Source organism: Scyliorhinus torazame, chromosome 3 (assembly GCF_047496885.1).
Source record: "Scyliorhinus torazame isolate Kashiwa2021f chromosome 3, sScyTor2.1, whole genome shotgun sequence".
Classification (NCBI taxonomy): Eukaryota; Metazoa; Chordata; class Chondrichthyes; order Carcharhiniformes; family Scyliorhinidae; genus Scyliorhinus; species Scyliorhinus torazame.
In genome coordinates this window covers 110,455,007-110,475,906 of record NC_092709.1, presented here as the reverse complement: position 1 = coordinate 110,475,906, position 20,900 = coordinate 110,455,007, and the positions used below count along the sequence as shown (strand labels likewise).

At 45.2% G+C, this 20,900-nt stretch overlaps 1 protein-coding gene across 6 annotated transcripts in view; it reads right to left on the bottom strand.

Moving 5' to 3' along the window:
- smad1 (SMAD family member 1) overlaps window positions 1-20,900 on the bottom strand; it is a 382,222-nt gene that overhangs the window by 139,220 nt on the left and 222,102 nt on the right. For 4 of the 6 annotated variants that reach the window (XM_072496114.1, XM_072496119.1, XM_072496113.1 and 1 more), the window contains one exon: window positions 1,071-1,699. In XM_072496114.1, the coding sequence (XP_072352215.1) occupies window positions 1,071-1,470 (400 nt within the window). In that variant the 5' untranslated portion in view covers window positions 1,471-1,699. Of the gene's footprint in view, window positions 1-1,070; window positions 1,700-11,590; window positions 11,612-11,678; window positions 11,782-20,900 lie in introns of those variants that run through there. The other 2 variants (XM_072496116.1, XM_072496118.1) reach the window with 2 other exon arrangements.

Genomic DNA, 20,900 nt, shown 5'->3' with positions numbered 1-20,900 from the left:
CTTAGTTGAAGGGTCAGTTGCGAGGGGATAAAAGTTCAAAGTGAGGGGTGGGAGATTTAGAGGGGATTTCAGGAAAACCTTTTTCTCAGAAAGTGGTGACTGTCTGGAATGCACTGCCTGGGAGGGTGGCAGAGACGGGATGCCTCACATTCTTTAAAAAGTACCTGGATGAGTACTTGGCATACCATAACATTCAAGGCTATGGTCAAGTACTGGCAAGTGGGCTTAGGGGGGCAGGTCAGGGCCTTCATGCGTCGGTGCAGGCTCAATGGGCCGAAGGGCCTCTTCTGCATTGTGGTATTGAGAGATTCTGATTCTATCCCACCTATACAAGGAGTCTAAAACTAGACATAGGGCGATACGGTGGCACAGTGGTTAGTACTGCTACCTCAGAGCTCCAGGGACCCAGAATCAATTCTAGCCTCGGGGGATTGTCTGTGTGGAGTTTTCACTTTCTCCCGTGTCTTCCTCCCACAGTCCAAATTTGCGCAGGTTAGGTGGATTGGCCATGCTAAATTGCCCTCAAGAGTCCAAAAGACTAGGTAGCATTACTGGGTTATGGGGATAGAGTGGATGTGTTGCCTAAGTAGGGTGCGCTTTCTACCGGCCGGTGTGAACTCGCTGGGCTGAATGGCCTCCTTCTGCACTGTAAATTCTATGGTTCTTTGATAGTACTCAAGCAGTTGTGCCTTGGAACCCTGCAAAAAAGGCTTTATTTCAGGGCTTCCACAGTGCTTCCTCCAAAATGAAAGCAAACAAACAGGAAACTGATCCCCGGTAGTATTTAATATTAATATAATTTCACCTCTGCTTCCCTTTTAAGCTTAAGTGCACATTACGAGTTGCAATCCAAGTATCTGCTCTAATAATAAAAAATCTTTTAATTATCTCAAGTAGGTATACACCAAAATCTTGCAAAACAGTAACAACCGGAATGCAGATTTCAGCTTTGGTGCTTATTGCCAACGGAGAGAAAAGTTTATCTGTTTTGCACACATTTTGCCTTCATCATATGCTTTCAGCAATTACTATTTTGTCTACCATACATAAGGATTGACAAAGATACCTACCAGGACTTTCTACTCGTTTGTAGTGGTATGGATTAATGCAGACCTCTTTCTGCTTTGAGCCAAATGGAAATTCACAACACTCTAGTGGTTTCAGTTCATGGTGACTTTGAAGATCTGGCCATCGCCACACACGACAGTATATTACATGCGGTAGGCCTTTCCGATGAGATACCTGAAGGCGACCATCTAGAGAGCGGGGAATAGTGACACAATTACTAGGCTGACCTGGACTGCTTAATGCCTTCTCCAACTCCTCCATTGCCCCCTTTTTCTTCTTGAGTTTTTTCACTAGTGCATCAACAGCTTTTTCTGCCCACTTTTCTTCCTCGTCTCCTTGCTTCCAGCCTAGCAGGCGTTTCACAGCTGGGCTGGTGAACGAGAACAAGCTTGCCATTGTCATCTTGATCAGTTTTTGAAGTCAATAGCAGTGACACTATTGGGTATAAGAGTAGTTCTGAACAAGTGATTTTTAAAAGTACCGTTTTATGCACCAAATCCAGTCTCAAGATATGAAATTCCGTTATGTACTTTTATCAAGATTTTATCAAGTACAGCTTTAAAAGAAATCCATGGGCAAAAAGAGTCTTAAGTCCTGTGCTGGAATGTGTTCAATTATTTTTCTTCTGGATCTAAGAGAAAATAAGTAGAATGTAGAAAGTTAGACTAAAACAAAAAAAACATGTTCAACATTAATTATCTAATCACTCCAAATTTAAATAACTCAATGTATTAGCACTGTACTATGCACGGCTATAAAAATGAACCTCGCACTTAGTGTGAGCGTAACCATTTTTTCGCTACAAGTTGGAACTAGAGTCATGGTTTTAGACACTGGAATGCAAGACGACTCGTATAAATTAGCTAGATTCAAATTCCGGTTTGGTTTCTTGTGAATGAATTGTATCGAGCCATAGCTTTATTAGAAAGCACTTTGATATCCTACAACATACAGTATTTACACATGCTGTGAAATGCTTAGGAAAAGGCGTTTAAAAGTCAGCATGGTTACTCAGCCACACATCACATCCAACTATTACAAATAACCTCTAATTTGTAATCATAAGTATGAAAAAAATTAAAGAAATGCATTTCGATTTCAGAAAGAAAAAAAGGTTTCAGTCCAACCTGACATTCAGATAAGAAAGGATCAGGCATTCTCTCAAAAATCTTTTTACAAAAAGAAATACAATATTTTGCCCTTGGCTGAATATCAGTGATAACATTCAGGATCAGTGCTGACCTTCCTCTCCTCCAATCCTGGCTTTCCTTACCTCATTCATCAAAAGTGCACACAATTAAATCAGCCAGCACTTAATTAATAATAATTAATTAATAATCGCTTATCGTCACAAGTAGGCTTCAATGAAGTTACTGTGAGAAGCCCCTAGTCGCCACATTCCGGCGCCTGTTCGGGGAGGCCGGTACGGGTATTGAATCCGCGCTACTGACCTTGTTCTGCATTACAAGCCAGCTATTTAGCCCACTGTGCTAAACCAGCCCCTTGTTGGTAAATTAAAACAATGCTGTACTGGTTTTTAATGAGCAGCTTATCCTCTACAAAAGTTTCAATGGTCCGCTAAGTAATAATTCTGACACAGGCACAACTTAGCTCTAATCTAAGAAAGTCTAACTTAATCTAATATTCCAAGACAAGATGAATAGCAATCGCAAAATAGCCAACAAGTCAGAGCTGCCTGAGCCAATACGGGCCCACTAAAATTACTGCTTCCCTCAAACTAATCAAGGACCAGAGGGGGGGGCAAGATATTTAGTTCTACCAACCAGTCCACTTGATAGTGTGACTGTAACATTCTGGAGTAAAATGTCAAGCAGTTTAAATGCTAATATTAATATATTGACACCAAGAGTAACTAATATTGCCTACATTACAACAGTGATTGCACTTCAAAAGTACTTAATTGACTGTAAAGCGTTCGAGGTATGCTGTGTCCTTGAAAGGAAATATATATAATACATATGCAGAACTTTTCTTTCTCCTCAAAAAGTCACTTTAGACTTGTCTGTAATGGTGGTTTTGAGTTAAAGTGAAACAAATTAAAGTAGTAACAATGCTCTGTCTCAACACAAAGCCAGTAAACTTTACAAATAAGATGACTAAATGCTAATACACTCATAATAAATCAAATGGTAAAATCTATTAAGGGGTGCGCATTAGTTCAGAACAGGTTGATTTCCAAAAGCAATTCTCTATAGTTCTCTACTGCTCATCAATAATTTGAGAGAGCTTAAATCTTGAAATATAGGGCATAATGGGTTGCAATAACCTTCAAGCACTGCATTTCAGCAGCAAAAAGAACCTCAAGCAGCCTGGTAGCTGTTGGATACCAACCCTGGTCTACTGCAACACACATCCGAAGAACAGTACATACAGGATCTAATGTTCTGAACACAGCATGTGCTTATTTGTTGCAAAAGTTGTGTTTATGGAACACAGTACATGTTTACATGTATAAACAAACTTGGGGACAGTGATTTGCCCCCAGGAGAGCAGTGTCAATGGGTACTTTTACTCTAACGAACCTTTGAGCATAATTTTTTGAAGGAATTGCAATTTAAAAAAAAAACTTGACAGACAATTGGTGTGGATCAGGTTTTTACTTTTGATTCTCCTAAAATGAACTTGACTGCATTGTGATCCTTGTTCCTCTTGATTATCTGCAAAACTGGAATGCTAATCATCCAATCAATGCTCTCACTTATGGTCAGATCCAACAGTGGTTGGATCAAATCCAAATCATTCTCCGTTGCACGCACCACTTGTGAAGATGAATCACTTTCCTTAATCAGAAAGTCAGGACGCTCCATTTCTCTGGCAATTTACATTATGCTTCTCTTCATGAACTAATTAAATATTTGCATTGCCAACCTGAAAGGAGTGATTACATAACATAAGAACCAGGAGCAGGAGTAGGCCATCTGGCCCTTCGAGCCTGCTCCGCCATTCAATGAGATCATGGCTGATCTTTTGTGGACACAGCTTCACTTTCCCGCCCGAGCACCATAACCCTGTATTCCTTTATTCTTCAAAAAACTATCTTTATCTTGAAAACATTCAATGAAGGAGCCTCAGCTGCTTCACTGGGCAGGGAATTCCATAGATTCACAACCCTTTGGGTGAAGAAGTTCCTCCTGAGCTCAGTCCTAAATCTACTTCCCCTTATTTAGAGGCTATGCCTCCTAGTTCTGCTTTCACCTACCAGTGGAAACAACCTCCCCGCATCTATCCTATCTATTCCCTTCATAATTTTATATGTTTCTATAAGATCCCCCGCATACTTCGAAATCCCAACGAGTAGAGTCCCAGTCTACTCGACCTCTCCTCGTAATCCAACCTCTTCAGTTCTGGGATTGACCTTGTGAATCTCCTCTGCACACCCTCTAGCGCCAGTACATTCTTTCTCAGGTAAGGAGACCAAAACTGAACACAATACTCCAGGTGTGGCCTCACTAACACCTTAAACAGTTGCAGTATAACATCCCTAGTCTTAAACTCCATCCCTCTAGCAATGAAGGACAAAACTCTATTCGCCTTCTTAATCACCTCTTGCACCTGTAAACCAACTTTTTGCGACTCATGCACCAGGACACCAAGGTCCCTTTGCACAGCAGCATGTTTTAATATTTTATCATTTAGATAAAAATACCTTTTGTTGTTATTCCTACCAAAATGGATGACCTCACATTTGTCAACATTATATTCCATTTGACAGACCCTAGCCCATTCACTTAAACTATCCAAATCCCTCTGCAAACTTATAGATACATAGAAGAAATGAGCAGGAGGAGGCCATTTGGTCCTTCGAGCCTGCTCCGCCATTCATCACGATCATGGCTGATCATCCAACTCAATAGCCTAATCCTGCTTTCTCCCCATAGCCTTTGATCCCATTCTCCCCAAGTGCTATATCCAGCCGCCTCTTGAATAAATTCAAAGTTTTAGCATCAACAACTTCCTGTGGTAATGAATTCCACAGGCCCACCACTCTTTTTGTCTCCTTATCTCTGTCCGAAATGGTTTACCCTGAATCCTCAGACTGTGACCCCTGGTTCTGGACACACCTATCATTGGTAACATATTCCCTGCATCTACCCTGTCTAGTCCTGTTAGAATTTTAAAAGTCTCCGAGATCCCCCCTCATTCTTCTGAGCTCCAGCGAGAACAAACCCAACCTAGTCAATCTCGCCTCATATGACAGACCCGCGATCCCTGGAATCAGTCTGGTAAACCTTTGCTGCATTCCCTCGAGAGCAAGAACATCCTTCCTCAGAGAAGGAGACCAAAACTGCACACAATACTCCAAGTGTGGCCTCACCAAGGCACTGTACAACTGCAGCAACACATCCCTGCTTCTATACTCGACCCTCTTGCAATGAAGGCCAACATACCATTCGCCTTCTTTACCGCCTGCTGCACCTGCATGCTTACTTTCAGCGAATGGTGCACAAGGACACCCAGGTCCCGCTGCACACTCCCCTCTCCCAATTTACAACCATTCAGGTAGTAATCTGCCTTCCTGTTTTTGCTTCCGAAATGAATAACCTCACACTTATCCAAATTATACTGCATCTGCCATTGGTTTGCCCACTCGCCCAACCTGTCCAGATCTTGCTGTAGGATCCCTGCATCATCACAATTCAGCCTCCCACCTAATTTGGTATCATCTGCAAACTTTGAGATGTTACATTTTGTTCCCTGATCCAAATCATTAATATATAGTGAATAGCTGGGGTCCCAGCACCGATCCCTGTGGTACCCCACTGGTTACTGCCTGCCAATTTGAAAAGGACCCATTAATCCCTACTCTTCGTTTCCTCTCTGCCAACCAGTTTTTTATCCACCTCAATACATTTCCCCCAATCCCATGTGCTTTAATTCTGCACAATAATCTCTTATGCAGGACATTGTCAAACGCCTTCTGAAAGTCCAAATATACCATATCGACTGGCTCCCCCTTGTCGACTGTACTGGTTACCTCTTCAAAGAATTCCAACAGATGTGTCAAGCATGAAGGTGTTTAAGGTGTTTCCCTTCATAAATCCATGCTGACTGACTGATCCTGCCACAGCTTTCTAAATGTTCCGCTATAAAGTCCTTGATAATGGATTCAAGCATTTTCCCCACTACTGATGTTAGGCTTACTGGTCTACAATTCCCTGCTTTCTCTCTACCTCCCTTTTTGGATATCAGAGTGACGTGAGCTACCCTCAAATCTGTCGGGACAGTTCCAGTCTATAGAATCCCTGAAGATGACCACCAATGCTTCCACTATTTCCAGACCCACCTCCTAAAGCACTCTGGGATACAGATTCTCAGGCCCTGGGGATTTATTCCCCTTCAATACCTTCAGTTTTCCCAGCACTATTTCTCTACTAATGTTGATCACCCCCAGTTCTTCCCTCTCACTAAACCTTTCATTCTCCAACATTTCTGGGATCTGATTTGTGTCCTCATTTTTTTTTTGTTTTTTTAATATGTTTTATTGAAATTTTTTTCCCAAACAACAATTTTTCCCCTCTTACAAAGCAAACGCAACAATAATACAGACATTTTTAACAATACACAAGTAACAAAACCCCTTTATCTTTGACCTAAACTAAACTAAACTAAACCCCCCCTCCCCCCTCCCCCCCCCGGGTTGCTGCTGCTGGTCATCTGTCTTCCCTCTAACGTTCCCCTAGGTAGTCGAGAAATGGCTGCCACCGCCTGGTGAACCCTTGAGCCGATCCTCTCAGGGCAAACTTTAACTGCTCCAGTTTAATGAACCCCGCCATATCATTTACCCAGGCCTCCAGTCCGGGGGGTTTCGCCTCCTTCCACATGAGTAGGATCCTGCGCCGGGCTACTAGGGACGCAAAGGCCACAACGTCGGCCTCTTTCGCCTCTTGCACTCCCGGCTCTTCCGCAACTCCAAATAGAGCTAACCCCCAGCCTGGTTTGACCCGGGCCTTCACCACCCGCGAAATCACTCCCGTCACTCCCTTCCAATACCCTTCCAGTGCCGGGCACGCCCAAAACATATGTGCGTGGTTTGCCGGGCTCCCGCCACACCTCCCACATTTGTCCTCCACTCCAAAGAACCTGCTCAATCTTGCTCCCGTTATGTGTGCTCTATGTAGCACCTTAAATTGAATCAGGCTAAGCCTGGCGCATGAGGAAGAGGAATTTACCCTGCTTAGGGCATCAGCCCACATACCCTCCTCTATCTCCTCCCCTAGTTCTTCTTCCCACTTTCCTTTTAGTTCGCCCACCGACTCCTCCCCCTCTTCCCTCATCTCTCGGTAAATCTCTGACACCTTGCCCTCTCCGACCCACACCCCTGAAAGCACCCTGTCCTGTATCCCGTGTCGGGAGCAACGGAAATTCCCTCACCTGTTGTCTAGTAAACGCCCTCACTTGCATATATCTCAAGAAATTTCCCCGGGGCAACTTATACTTTTCCTCCAATGCTCCCAAGCTCGCAAAAGTCCCATCTATAAATAAATCTCCCAACCTCCTAATTCCCAACTGGTACCAGCTCTGAAATCCTCCATCCATTCTTCCTGGAGCGAACCTATGGTTGTTCCTGATTGGGGACCCCACCAGGGCTCCCCGCACCCCTCTCTGTCGCCTCCACTGTCCCCAGATATTCAATGTTGCCGCCACCACCGTGGCGGTTCGTGGTAAACTTTTTAGGTGAGATCGATAGCGGCGCCGTCACCAGCGCCTCTAAACTCGTCCCTTTACAAGACTTTCTCTCCAGTCTTTTCCACGCCGCTCCCTCACCCTCCATCATCCATTTACGTATCATTGCCACATTGGCGGCCCAATAATAATCGCCCAAGTTCGGTAGTGCCAATCCTCCTCTGTCCCTACTACGCTGAAGGAACCCCCTCCTTACTCTCGGAACTTTCCCTGCCCACACGAAGCTCGTGATGCTCCTGTCTATTTTATTAAAAAAGGTCTTGGTGATTAGTATAGGGAGACATTGAAATACAAATAAGAACCTCGGGAGGACCATCATCTTAATTGCTTGCACCCTGCCCGCCAGCGATAGAGGCTGCATGTCCCACCTCTTGAAGTCCTCCTCCATTTGTTCTCCCAACCGTGTCAGATTAAGTCTGTGCAAGGTTCCCCAGCTCCGAGCGATCTGAATCCCCAGGTATCGGAAGTTTCTTTCCACTTTCCTTAGAGGCAAGCCTTCTATCTCTCTACTCTGGTCCCCTGGATGTATCACAAATAATTCACTCTTCCCCATGTTTAGCCTATACCCCGAGAAATCCCCGAACCCCCTCAAAATTTGCATAACCTCTATCATCCCCCCCGCTGGGTCCGACACGTATAACAATAGGTCATCCGCGTATAACAAGACTCGGTGTTCTTCTCCCCCTCTAATCACCCCTCTCCATTTCCTGGAGTCTCTCAACGCCATGGCCAGAGGTTCAATTGCCAACGCGAACAACAATGGAGACAGCGGGCATCCCGGTCTTGTTCCCCTATATAGTCGGAAATACTCCGATCTATGTCGACCTGTAACTACGCTTGCCGTTGGAGCCCCATAAAGAAGTCTAACCCAGCTAATAAACCCGTTCCCAAACCCAAACCTCCTTAACACTTCCCATAAATACTCCCACTCCACCCTATCAAATGCCTTCTCTGCGTCCATTGCCGCCACTATCTCTGCCTCCCCCTCCACTGGGGGCATCATTATCACCCCTAATAGTCGTCGCACGTTAACATTCAGTTGTCTCCCTTTTACGAACCCTGTCTGGTCTTCGTGCACCACCCCCAGGGCACAGTCCTCTATCCTCGATGCCAGTACCTTTGCCAGCAATTTGGTGTCCACGTTCAATAGTGAAATAGGTCTATAGGACCCGCACTGCAACAGATCTTTGTCCCTCTTCAAAATTAGCGATATCGTCGCCTCCGACGTCGTCGGGGGTAGAGTCCCCCCTTCCCTGGCCTCATTGAACGTCCTCGCCATCAACGGGGCCAACAAGTCCACATATTTTCTGTAATACTCCACCGGGAACCCGTCTGGTCCTGGGGCCTTCCCTGCTTGCATGCTTCCCAGTCCCTTAATAACCTCGTCCACCCCAAATCGGTGCCCCCAGGCCTACCACCCCCCGCTCCTCCACTTTCGGGAACCTCAATTGGTCCAGGAACTGCCGCATCCCCTCCTCTCCCTCTGGGGGTTGAGACCTATACAGTTCCTCATAGAAGGTCTTGAACACCTCATTTATCTTTCCTGCCCTTCGCACCGTGTCTCCCCTTTCGTCTCTAATTCCTCCTATCTCCCTCGCTGCTGCCCTCTTTCGCAATTGATGAGCCAACAGGCGACTGGCCTTTTCCCCATATTCATACCTCCTCCCCTGTGCCTTCCTCCACAGTACCTCCGCCTTTCTGGTGGTCAGAAGGTCAAATTCCGTCTGGAGTCGTCTCCTCTCCCTGTACAATTCCTCCTCCGTGGTCTCTGCAAATTCCCTATCCACCCTTAAAATCTCCCCCCAGTAATCTTTCCCTTTCCTTGGCCTCTGTTTTCCTTTTGTGGGCCCCAATGGAGATCAGCTCTCCTCTGACCACCGCTTTTAGTGTTTCCCATACCACTCCCACAGGGACCTCGCCGTCGTCATTGACCTCCAGGTATCTCTCAATACACCCCCGCACTCTTGCACACACTCCCTCATCCGCCATCAGTCCCACATCTAATCGCCAGTGTTCTCTGCTCCCTTTCCTCTCCTAATTCCAGGTCCACCCAATGTGGGGCATGATCCGAAACCGCTATGGCTGAGTACTCAGCTTCTTCCACCCTAGAGATCAACGACCGGCCCAAAACAAAAAAATCTATCCGGGAGCACACTTTATGGACATGGGAGAAGAAGGAAAACTCCCTAGCCCTAGGTCTAAGAAATCGCCATGGATCCACTTCCCCCCATTTGGTCCATAAACCCCTTAAGTACCTTGGCCGCTGCCGGCCTTCTCCCGGTCCTTGAGCTGGATCTATCTAGCCCCGGGTCCAGCACCGTATTAAAGTCCCCTCCTAAAATCAAGTTTCCTACCTCCAGGTCCGGTATACGCCCCAGCATCCGTCTCATAAATCCCGCATCGTCCCAGTTGGGGGCATACACATTAACTAGCACGACCTCCATTCCCTCCAGCCTGCCACTCACCATTACATATCTACCTCCGCTATCTGCTACGATGTTCTTTGCTTCAAATGCTACCCGTTTCCCCACCAAAATGGCCACCCCTCTATTCTTTGCTTCCAGTCCTGAGTGGAACACCTGTCCCACCCATCCTTTCCTTAGCCTAACTTGGTCCGCCACCTTTAGGTGCGTCTCTTGGAGCATAACCACGTCTGCCCTTAGTCCTTTCAAATGCGCGAGCACTCGGGCCCTTTTTATCGGTCCGTTCAGGCCTCTCACGTTCCACGTGATCAGCCTCACTAGGGGGCTACCTGCCCCCCTCCAGTGTCGACTAGCCATTACCTTCTCTAGGCCAGTCCCATATCCCGCCTCCGTGCTCCCGCTCGCTCCCCCAGCGTCGCACACCATCCCCGCCCACCCACTCTTTAGCCATTTCCTTTTGGATTTCCGCAGCAGCAACCCAGTTGTCCACCCCCCACCCCCACCCTCCCCCCTCCTCGCTAGATCTCTTTCTAGCATGATTGCTGCCCCCATATTACTTCCGTAAGTCAGCTGACTTCAACTGACCCCGGCTACTCCTGCTCACTCCTCGACCCCCCCGTGTGGGGAACTCCCATCCGCCTTGCGCCTGTCTTCCCGCCTTATTCTTTCTGGCGCGGGAACATCCCTTTACCTGACCCGCCTCTTATGGCGCAGCTCCCTTTCCCCTCCCCCTCCACTTCCCCATTCTCCACCTATGTCCCGTCTTTCCCCCCTCACCGGCGCCCACATTTCCCCAATGTTGTGTCCTCATTTTTGACGACAGAACCAAAGTATGTATTTAATTGTTCAGCCATTTCTTTGTCCCTTATTTTGCATTCCCCTGTTTCTGTCTGCAGTGGGCCTACATTTCTCTTTACCAATCTCTTTCTCTTCACATATCTTAGTGTCAGTCTTTATGTTCCCTGCAAGCTTCCTTTGGTACTGTACTTTCCCCTTCTTAATCAATGCCTTCGTCCTTCTTTGCTGAATTCTAAACTGCTCCCAATCCTCAGACCTATTATATTTCTTGGCCAATCTGTATGCTTCTTCCTTGGATCGGATACTATTTTAAATTTCCTTTCTAATTTCTAACTTCCAGTATCCTCTGCACTTTTTGCTTTACCACTTATCTTAGTGTCTTCTGCAAACTTGGACACATTGCACTTGGTCCCCAACTCCAAATCATCAAAATAAATTGTGAACAATTGTGGGCCCAACACTGATCCCCGAGGGACACCACTAGCTACTGATTGCCAACCAGAGAAACACTCATTAATCCTCACTCTTTGCTTTCTATTAATTAACCAATCCTCGAGCCATGCTACTACTTTGCCCTTAACGCCATGCATCTTTACCTTATGCAGCACCCTCTTGTGTGGCACCTTGTCAAATGCTTTCTGGAAATCCAGATATGCCACATCCATTGGCTCCCCCATTACCTACCACACTGGTAATGTCCTCAAAAAATTCCACTAAATTGCATGCTTTCTTGCTGACGATCACCTTCGATCATTTCCCTCATCGTAGTTTCCCCTCTTGGCAAAGACTATAAGAGATATTCACAATATTAGTAGTGGGTATAATTGTTGCAAAACAAGATTAAAAGCGTCCAATCATAAATTCAAAAGCTAGCTTCTCCAGCCCTGCAAGGTAAAATGTAATGATTGGCTCAAAAGTAAAGACATCACTCTTCTCATTTTAGAAGTGCGAGAAGGAGAGATGAGAAAATGCTTTTAAAACAGCCTGCAGTCAAGGTGGTCAGTCAGGTCCACTAATGGAAAGCCAAACAAGAAATGCTGGAATTACATTGCGGCTCAGTCAGCATCTGCTGAGTGAAAGGTTAATACCTCAGGAAGAAGCTACTTCAGAATTAATAGAAAGTGTGTACCTAACAGTGTCAGGTGACACAGCAGTATTGCCGGCTGACAAGGGCAAGATATTTTATTGACACAGAAGTTTTGTTGTTAGTGCATATGACAGACCATTTTCATTGGACAGACTTTTTCTTAAAACAAGCATGGCAAACAGGATTGAAACACAAAGAGCAAGAACAGAATAGAAAACTTCAGTGCCTACCACAGAGAAAAATGCATCATTTATTCAAAGGAGTGGAAGGGATAGGAAAGAAAGAGAATTGGCATTTCCTTTTTTTAATTTGAAGATTTTTTTTTGACGAGGGTACAAGATAAATACCATTCTGAACAGCCAACAGTATGAAGCAATCATTTTACTGGGACAGGAAGAGATGAAGGTTGTAACTGGTTGAAGATCTAGCATTGATGAAACAGTGGCCTGGATTTCACCATCAGCAGCAAAATAATAACTGCTGACCTTTGTAGTTGTTAACAAAGATCTAGTGAGCTCGGTGGCAGAACTTCCCCTTCCCGGACGTTAATTAAATTCTGACACTTGCTATATGGAATCTCTGTCATCAAGCAGCCAATCACATTGAAGAATTCTCAGACAACGCAAACTAGAAACTAACAGACTTTAGCATTCAATTTTTATTTCATTTTCTGTAAAATTTAAAACGATTAAGAAATACACATCTTATGAAGTGGGACGGTGGGAGCTCACTGACAGCAACTTCTGGATTTCTGTGCTCAACTGCGCACGTACAATTGCTAGAAGTTACGATAGTTGTCGCGTAATGACGGTGAACACCAACAGTTTCACTAACATTACAAACCCATACTCTAGGAAATTGTTTCCATCTTTCTACCTTCACCTCCACTCGTAGTCAGGAATAATAATAATAATATTTATTATGTCACAAGTAGGCTTACATTAACACTGAAATGAAGTTACTGTGAAAATCCCCTAGTTGCCTGTTCGGGAACACTGCGGGAGAATTCAGAATGTCCTATTCACCTAACAAGCATGCCTTTCGGGACTTGTGGGAGGAATGGGAAAGGAAAATAGTTATTAACTTCAAACTAGATTTTTGGGAGCTCATTACTGGAGACAGAGGTGGTAGCGTAGTGGTATTGTCACTGGATTAGTAAACCAGCAACCCAAAATAATGCACCCAGGTTCAAATCCCGCTACTGCAGATGGTGAATTAAATAAAAATCTGGAATTAAAAGTCTAATGATGACTATGAAACCATTGTCGATTGCCATAAAAACCCATCTGGTTTCACTACTGTCCTTTAGGGAAGTAAATCTGCTGTCCTTATCTACATGTTACTCTAGACCCACAGCAATGTGGTTGACTCTTAACTGCCTCAAGGGCAATTAAGGGTGGGCAATAAATGGCACAACCTGCGACACCCACACCCCATGAACGAATAAAAAAAGATTAAAAAATAAGCACTCATTCTTCACAGCTGCAGAGGTTGCATTCTCCTTTAAAATATTTCTACTAAGGATCATGTGTGTACAATGGTAGAAAGCAAGGGAACTATCATTTACATGCTAGTCACCACAAAGCAATTACCCCTCCCCAACTACATTTGTACATGAAAAGTTCATGATGCAAAAAGGAGCCTAGATCTACACCCAGCTGCCACCAGAAATGTCTGGTTATTTAGTTACAACCGAAAATGATGCCAACTCAGACATAATAGCTCAGGAACTTTCAGGTTAGATATAGCGAGGATGAGGTGCAACAAATATAAAACACAGAGTCAAATGATAAACCTCTCACAAAAAACCATTTGTACTAAGCATATATCATTATTTTTTCTTTCGCAAAAACAGTTTTCCTGCAGAGATAAGATGACTAACATCTTTAACTCACAAGTAAATCAAAAACTTCTGTTGAAAACAAAATTATCCATCATTTCTAAACGAATATCATGATCTGAAAATTATTTCAAGAGCACCAGTTTATTTTAACTTCATTTATCATTTATGCAGAAGAAATGTTGGTGAATCTCTACCATAGTGAGATTTCAGTTGGGAGATGCAACTAAGCTTACAAATTAAGGTTTAATTAACGCTCCAGTTATATGCAAGCCTGCTGAAAGAGCAATAACATTGTATTGTATTCAGTTGAATAATCTAATCCAATCAGTGACCTCACTTGGAAGCTTAGCTCATTAAGGCTGTGACAGTCACGCCACCAAAACAGTAGATGGTTCAATCCCTAAACTAGCAAGAGTTAGGTCAGCAATGGGTGATCCATCAATGAGTTAAAGTAATCGTGAGCCAATTTAGCTCAGTTTGCTGGGCAGCTGTTTTGTAATGCAGAACAAGGCCAACAGCACGGGTTCAATTCCTGTATCGGCTGGGGTTATTCATGAACCTTCTCAACCTTGCCCCTTTGCCCGAGGTGTGGCGACCCTCAGGTTAAATTACCACTAGTCAGCCCTCCTCCTCAAAAGGGGAAACAGCCTATGGTCATGTGGGACTATGGTGACTTTACTTACTTATAGTACCGCAGATATGTTGCTAACCACAAATTACAGAGAGGAAGTATTAAGAATAGCAAGACTTGGAGTATTCTTTATTTTTTAATAAATATTTTTACTCTCCACCTTTTTCACATTTTCATCCAAATTTACACCCACCAACAAACAATCAACGGTAACAAATACAATGTCAATCCCCTTCTTTGAATAATTTTCCAATCTCCAAGAATTTTTCCCCTTTCTTAAATGATGCTGCTTATGAAGGGTTCATGTTTGATTGGCTTAGGTAGGGTGCTCTTTCAGAGGGTTGATGCAGTCTTGTTGGCCGAATGGCCTCCTTCTGCGCTGCAGGAATTCTATGATTGAACATGCACTAGTACTTTGCCAATGTAATCATATTTTCTTGCTCTTCCACCTCGGAGGCTATTTGGCTGCAGTGTTTAACATTGCCAAGTCCAATCCGGTCTTCACTCAACATTCAATGGAGCTGAGGCAGAAACTACCGTCTATTTTCTTGGCCCCAATATAGAGATCGAGGTCCATTAGAGAACCACCAGCTGATGTCAACGATTAGCAAACCAGGAATAAAACCAAGGACCTTCCTAGTCTATGGAAGATAGCTACCTAGAGGATAAATTTGTCAATCCATCACAAAAGCCCCGAATATAGTACTTTTTAAATGCAAAATGAAAATAATTGAACCAATTCATTGTAAATTTCTCCTGGAGAAAATCAATGCAGCACTACAACACCAAAGCAAGCAGGTCAATTGCCTGTATTTCAGTAATGGCTTTACAATGGAACTGGCAGAGGCATCGGGAATCAGATCCCAATACTCGAGGCGGTATGGGGGGGGGGGGGGGGGGGGGGGGGGGGGGTCTTCATCCCGACCCTGGGGATGGAGCTGTATCACCACTCCCTCAATTGCTGGCAATCATTCACCTCAAGCACCCAACACAGAACCTCTCAGACACCAGCCGACACTCTCCACACAAATCGGAGGTGAGCCATGAGCCGCGGACATTTATGTTTCTCTCTCCACCCCCGCTGTCCTTCCCCCAATTACTGACTCACCCTCTCTGCCGCAGTCGTGGACATTTTCAAACCTGGCCGCCATTCTCAATGTCAAAGACAATAGCAGTCGTTGGGCACTTCTCCCACGATTGGGACCACCGCGGGACCAGCACGACCAATTGCTCTGCAACCCTCCCGACACCCGCCTGCGACCCAACCCGGACTTTCAAAAATCCTGCTTTAAACCAACCTGCTTTCAGCCAGGCAGTGTATTAATAATGGGTGCGTGGCTTCCCCGAGTTTACTGGAGTTGCATCGCACTATGGCTTTCTGAAGGATCCATGCAGCTCCAGACAGCAGAGGTTTGAACAAACTTTTCCAGAGCATGAAAGTGCGCTTTATACTCTTGCAATTTCAGTGGGCCATGACTTTACACTGCTGTCTGGAAGTTACAACTCCATATATCGCAAAGATCAAGCCACTTATAAAATATTAAGTGGTAAAATTAGGTGCGGGTGATTACAGAGGCAGTGAGTCGACAATCTGGGAGAATGAACAAGGACAGAGTCCAAGATAGAGACAATCTGGTGACTCTTTTAAAATTCATTTATGGGATGTGGGCGTCCTGGAGTTAGACCAGCATTTCTTGTCCCTTCCCAGTTACCTTTCAGGTGGTGGTGGTGAGTTGCCTTCTTGAATTGCTGCAGTCCCCGAGGTAGGTACACCCACAGTGCTGTGAAGGAGGGAGTTCCAGGATTTTTACCCAGCGAAGGAACAACATTATATTTTCAAGTCGGGGTGGTGAGTGACTTGGAGGGGAACAACCAGGTGGTGGGGCTCCCAGGTATCTGCTGCTCTTGTCCTTCTCGATGGCAGTGGCCATGAGTTTGCAAGATGCTGCCGAACCTTGGCGAGTTCCTGCAGTGCATCATATAAATGGTACATATGGCTGCCACTGTTCATCGTGGTAAAGAGATTGAAGCAATTTCTTGATATCATGTGGAGTGAATCATATTGGCACAAGACTGACATCTGTGATGTTGGGGATCTCTGGAGGAGAGCGAGATGGATCATCCACTCGGCACTTTTTATTTCTTTATAAATTTAGAGTACCCAATTCTTTTTTTCCCAAATAAGGGGCAATTTAGCGTGGCCAATTCACCTACCCTGTACATCTTTGAGTTGTCGGGGTGAAACCCACAAACACAGGGAGAATGTGCAAACTCCACACGGACAATGACCCAGAGCTGGGATCGAAGCTGCTCGGTGCCGTGAGGCAGCAATGCTAATCACTGCGCCACCGTGTTGCCCCACTCGGCACTTCTGGCTGAAGAATATTGCAAATGTTTCAGCCTCGTCTTGTGCTGGGCTCCTCCATCATTGAGGCTGGGGATATTTGTGGAGCCTCCTCCTCCAGTGAATTGTTTAATTGCCCACCACCATTAACGGCTGGATGTGGCATGCCTGCAGTGCTTGGATCTGATGCATTTGTTGTGGAGTTGTTTAGTTTTATTACTTATTGCTTATGCTGTTTGACAGCTGTGCTGTGGCTTCACCAGGTTGACACCTCATTTTTAGATATGCCTGGTGTTGCTCCTGGCATGCCCTCCTGCACTCTTCATTGAACCAGGGTTGATCCTCTGGCTTGGTGGTAAAGGTAGTGTGAGGGATTTGGGCCGGGCCACGAGGTTGTAGATTGTGGCGGAGTACAATTCTGTCGCTGCTGATGGCCCACATATCCTCATGGATGCCCAGTCTCCAATTGTTCGATCTGTTCCAAAATCTATCCCATTTAGCATGGTGGTAGTGCCAAACAACAAGATGGATGGCATCCTCAATGCCAAGACAGGATTTTTGTCTCCACAGGACTGCTCAGTGGCCACTTCTACCGATACTGTCATGGACAGATGCATCTGCAACAGGCAGGTTGGCGAGGATGAAGTCAAGTATGTATTGCCCTCTTGTTGGTTCCCTCACCATCTGATACAATCCCAGTCCAGCAGCTATGTCCTTTAGGACCCGGCCAGCTCAGTCTGTGGTGTTATTATTGAGCCACTCGTGTTACTGGACATTGAAGTCCCCGATCCAGAGTATAATCTGCGCTCTTGCCACATTCAGTGCTTCTCAACATGGAGGAGTACTGATTCATCAGCTGATGGTGGACGGTACTTGGTAATCAGCAGTGTTTAACCTGAAGCCATGAGACTTTATAGGGTCCAGAGTCGATATTGCGGACTCCCAAGGCAACACCCTCCCGACTGTATACCACTGTGCCACCACCTCCATTGGATCTTGTGTTGCTGGTGAGACAGGACATACCCAGGAATGATGATAGTGGTGTCTGGGAGATTATCTGCAAGGTATGATTCTGTGAGTGTGACGATGTCAGGCGGTTGCTTGACCAGTCTGTGAGACAATTCTCCCAACTTTGGCACAAACCCCCAGATGTTACTACATAGACTTCGGAGGATCAACAGGGCTGGGTTTGCAGTTAATAGTTTCCTATGTCGGGTGGTCCGCCCGGTTTAATTTCTTTATTATGCTTTTGTAGCGGTTGAATAATGCAACGGAGTAGCTTGCTAGGCCATTTAAGAGTCAACAGCATTGCTGTGGGTCTGGAAATGTAGAACAGACCAGGTGAGGATGGCAGATTTCCTTCCCTAAAGGACTTGTGAACCAGATGTGTTTTTACAACAATCAAAAATGGCTTCACGGTCATCAATAGACTTTTAATTCCAGATATTTTATTGAGTTTAAACTCCACCACCTGCCATGGTGGGGTTCGAACGCGGGTCCCCAGATCATTACCCTACAATACCACTACGCCACTGCCTCCTCGTCTGCTATTGTCATCCCTTGACCCCTTCTAGCCTTGCAAACAATTGCCCAATCTCTAACTCCTTTCCTCTCGGAAATCCTTAGAAACATTATCACCACCTAATCCATATCCATAATTCCATGTTTGCAGCCCTTCAGTCACATTCCACAACAGTTCACCAAAATCATACAGGACTTTCTATGGGACTCTCACCATAGCCAACTATCCTTCTCTACCCATCTGCAACTTCCACTCTCCCTCATCACCAATTTGGGTGGGATTGTCCTCGGCCAATGACAGCCAGAAAAATCACATGCAACGGCTTCTCTTCCAGTTCTTGCTCCACGGAGTCAAGTCCCCAAGGGTCCCTATTCTCATCGGCATCTTCCAAAATCACATCAGGTTCCACATGTTTCATGACAGCACCTTGCTGTACCTCACCACCAGCGCTTTCAACCCCCATGATGTTTATGCTGTCAGATTTTTCGGTTCTTCCTGATGTCCAGTACTGGACAAGCAGAAATGTTTTCCAATTAAAATACTGGGAAGACAAATGTTTTTCAGTTCCTGCCACAAAGGCAATTAATTCCCTAGCCACTGACTCCATATATCTCCCTGATCACAGAGGCTCAAAACAGATTGTTTGCAGCTTGATGCTCGATAGACCCAAAGATCAACATCCAACCACATACCTTCTCTATCACCAAGGTCACTCATTTCACTAACACGGTCTGTCTCAGGTTCCACCTCAGATCATCCACTGATAAACCTTTCATCCATGCCTTTGATACCTCCAAACTCAATTAATCCAATGCGAGCTGATCCCTAATGCACACCTCCCACAACTTTACTGCCCATATCCTAACTGGAACCAAACTTGTTCACCCATCATCATCCATGCTTGCTGACCTACATGGATCCCAGTCCAGCATTGCACTGATTTTAAAATTCTCAATATTTTCACCAATTCCCCCCATGGCCAGTCCCTGCCCTATCTCTGTAAGCCTCTAACCCTACAACCTTTAGATCACCGCATTTCTCAAATTCTGGTCTCTGTCACATCCTTTGCGGTGCACCCAGCAAGCTTCCGCAACTTATGTTTCACCATGATCTCACTCCAATCAGGTTCACAGGAGGGGGCAATGTGCATATCAGGTGCAGAGTTCAACTGGTTCCTTTGTGCTGTCTTCATCTTTGAGAGGTCGGAAATTCCAACCTTGCACATGTAGATCATTGTGAATGGCAATAGCAACAAAATGCTGGCATTACTCAGCACCAGATGCTCCTCAGAGACGCTACTCCAGAATGCTGACAGCCTCATGGACATTGGTGTGTTTTTGATGTGCTGTCACAGATGAAGTGCAGAGGTTCAGGCTTTTCATTTGGAGTCAGCTGTAAGTTAATCATAGATTCTGGGGTCTCAAATGCAAAAAGGACTTTTCACCCACCTCTTTTCCTTTCAAAATCTGAAACTTCCCTGAAAAATAGCAACACAAACACTTGGAATAGTGTGTCCACTTCTGGTCACCTCATTATAGGAAGGCTGTGGATGCTTTGGAGAGGGTGCAGAGGAGATGTACCAGGAAGCTGCCTGGACTGGTGGGCATGTCTTATGAAGAAAGGCTGAGGGAGCTAGGACTTTTCTCACTGGAGTGAAGAAGGCAGAGAGGTGACTTGATAGAGGTGTACAAGGTGATGAGAGGCATGGATAGAGTGGATAGCCAGAGACTTTTCCCCAGGGCGGAAATGGCTGTCATGAGGGGACATAATTTTAAGGTGATTGGAGGAAGGTATAGGGAAGATGTCAGAGGTAGGTTCTTTACACAGAGAGTGATGGGTGTGTGGAATGCACTGCCAGCAGAGGTGGTGGAGTCAGAGGGGACATTTAAGCGACTCTTAGACAGGCACATGGACAGCAGTAAATTGAAGGGCTGTAGGTTAGGTGATCTTAGATTAGGGTAAATGGTCGGCACAACATCGTAGGCTGTTCTATGTTCTGAAAACTGTTGGTCAGTGCAGCCAGATGCGACTGAATAAGGCTTGCCAGTCTATTGATAGTTCCCTTACTAATACTGTTTTCTTCGATGTGTTGTAGTAGTGAGGGGAACATGTAGTAGTTTTGGCTTTGTACTCGCATTTGCCAAACTTTCAATTACTTTTGAAAAGCGTCTATTTTGTCACACTGCCGAAAGCAATAATCATCCTTCCCTTGCAATTTCAGGTTCAGTTCGTTGAGAATTGAAAGGATGTCTTCAACGCAAGATATTGTTAGCATCCAACTCTAATTTGCCAGTACTTCCCTGCATGTAACACATGGGATTTGCATCCCGATTTTCATTGGCACAATGAACAAAGCCATAACTTCAGAAACCATCTTTCTACGGCTTTGTTCCCAATTTCAGTTTCTTCTTAATGGGTTGTTCACCAGAGGCCTGGACCTCCGTATATAGCTCACACCAGCACTGCTTTGTCCTGCCGT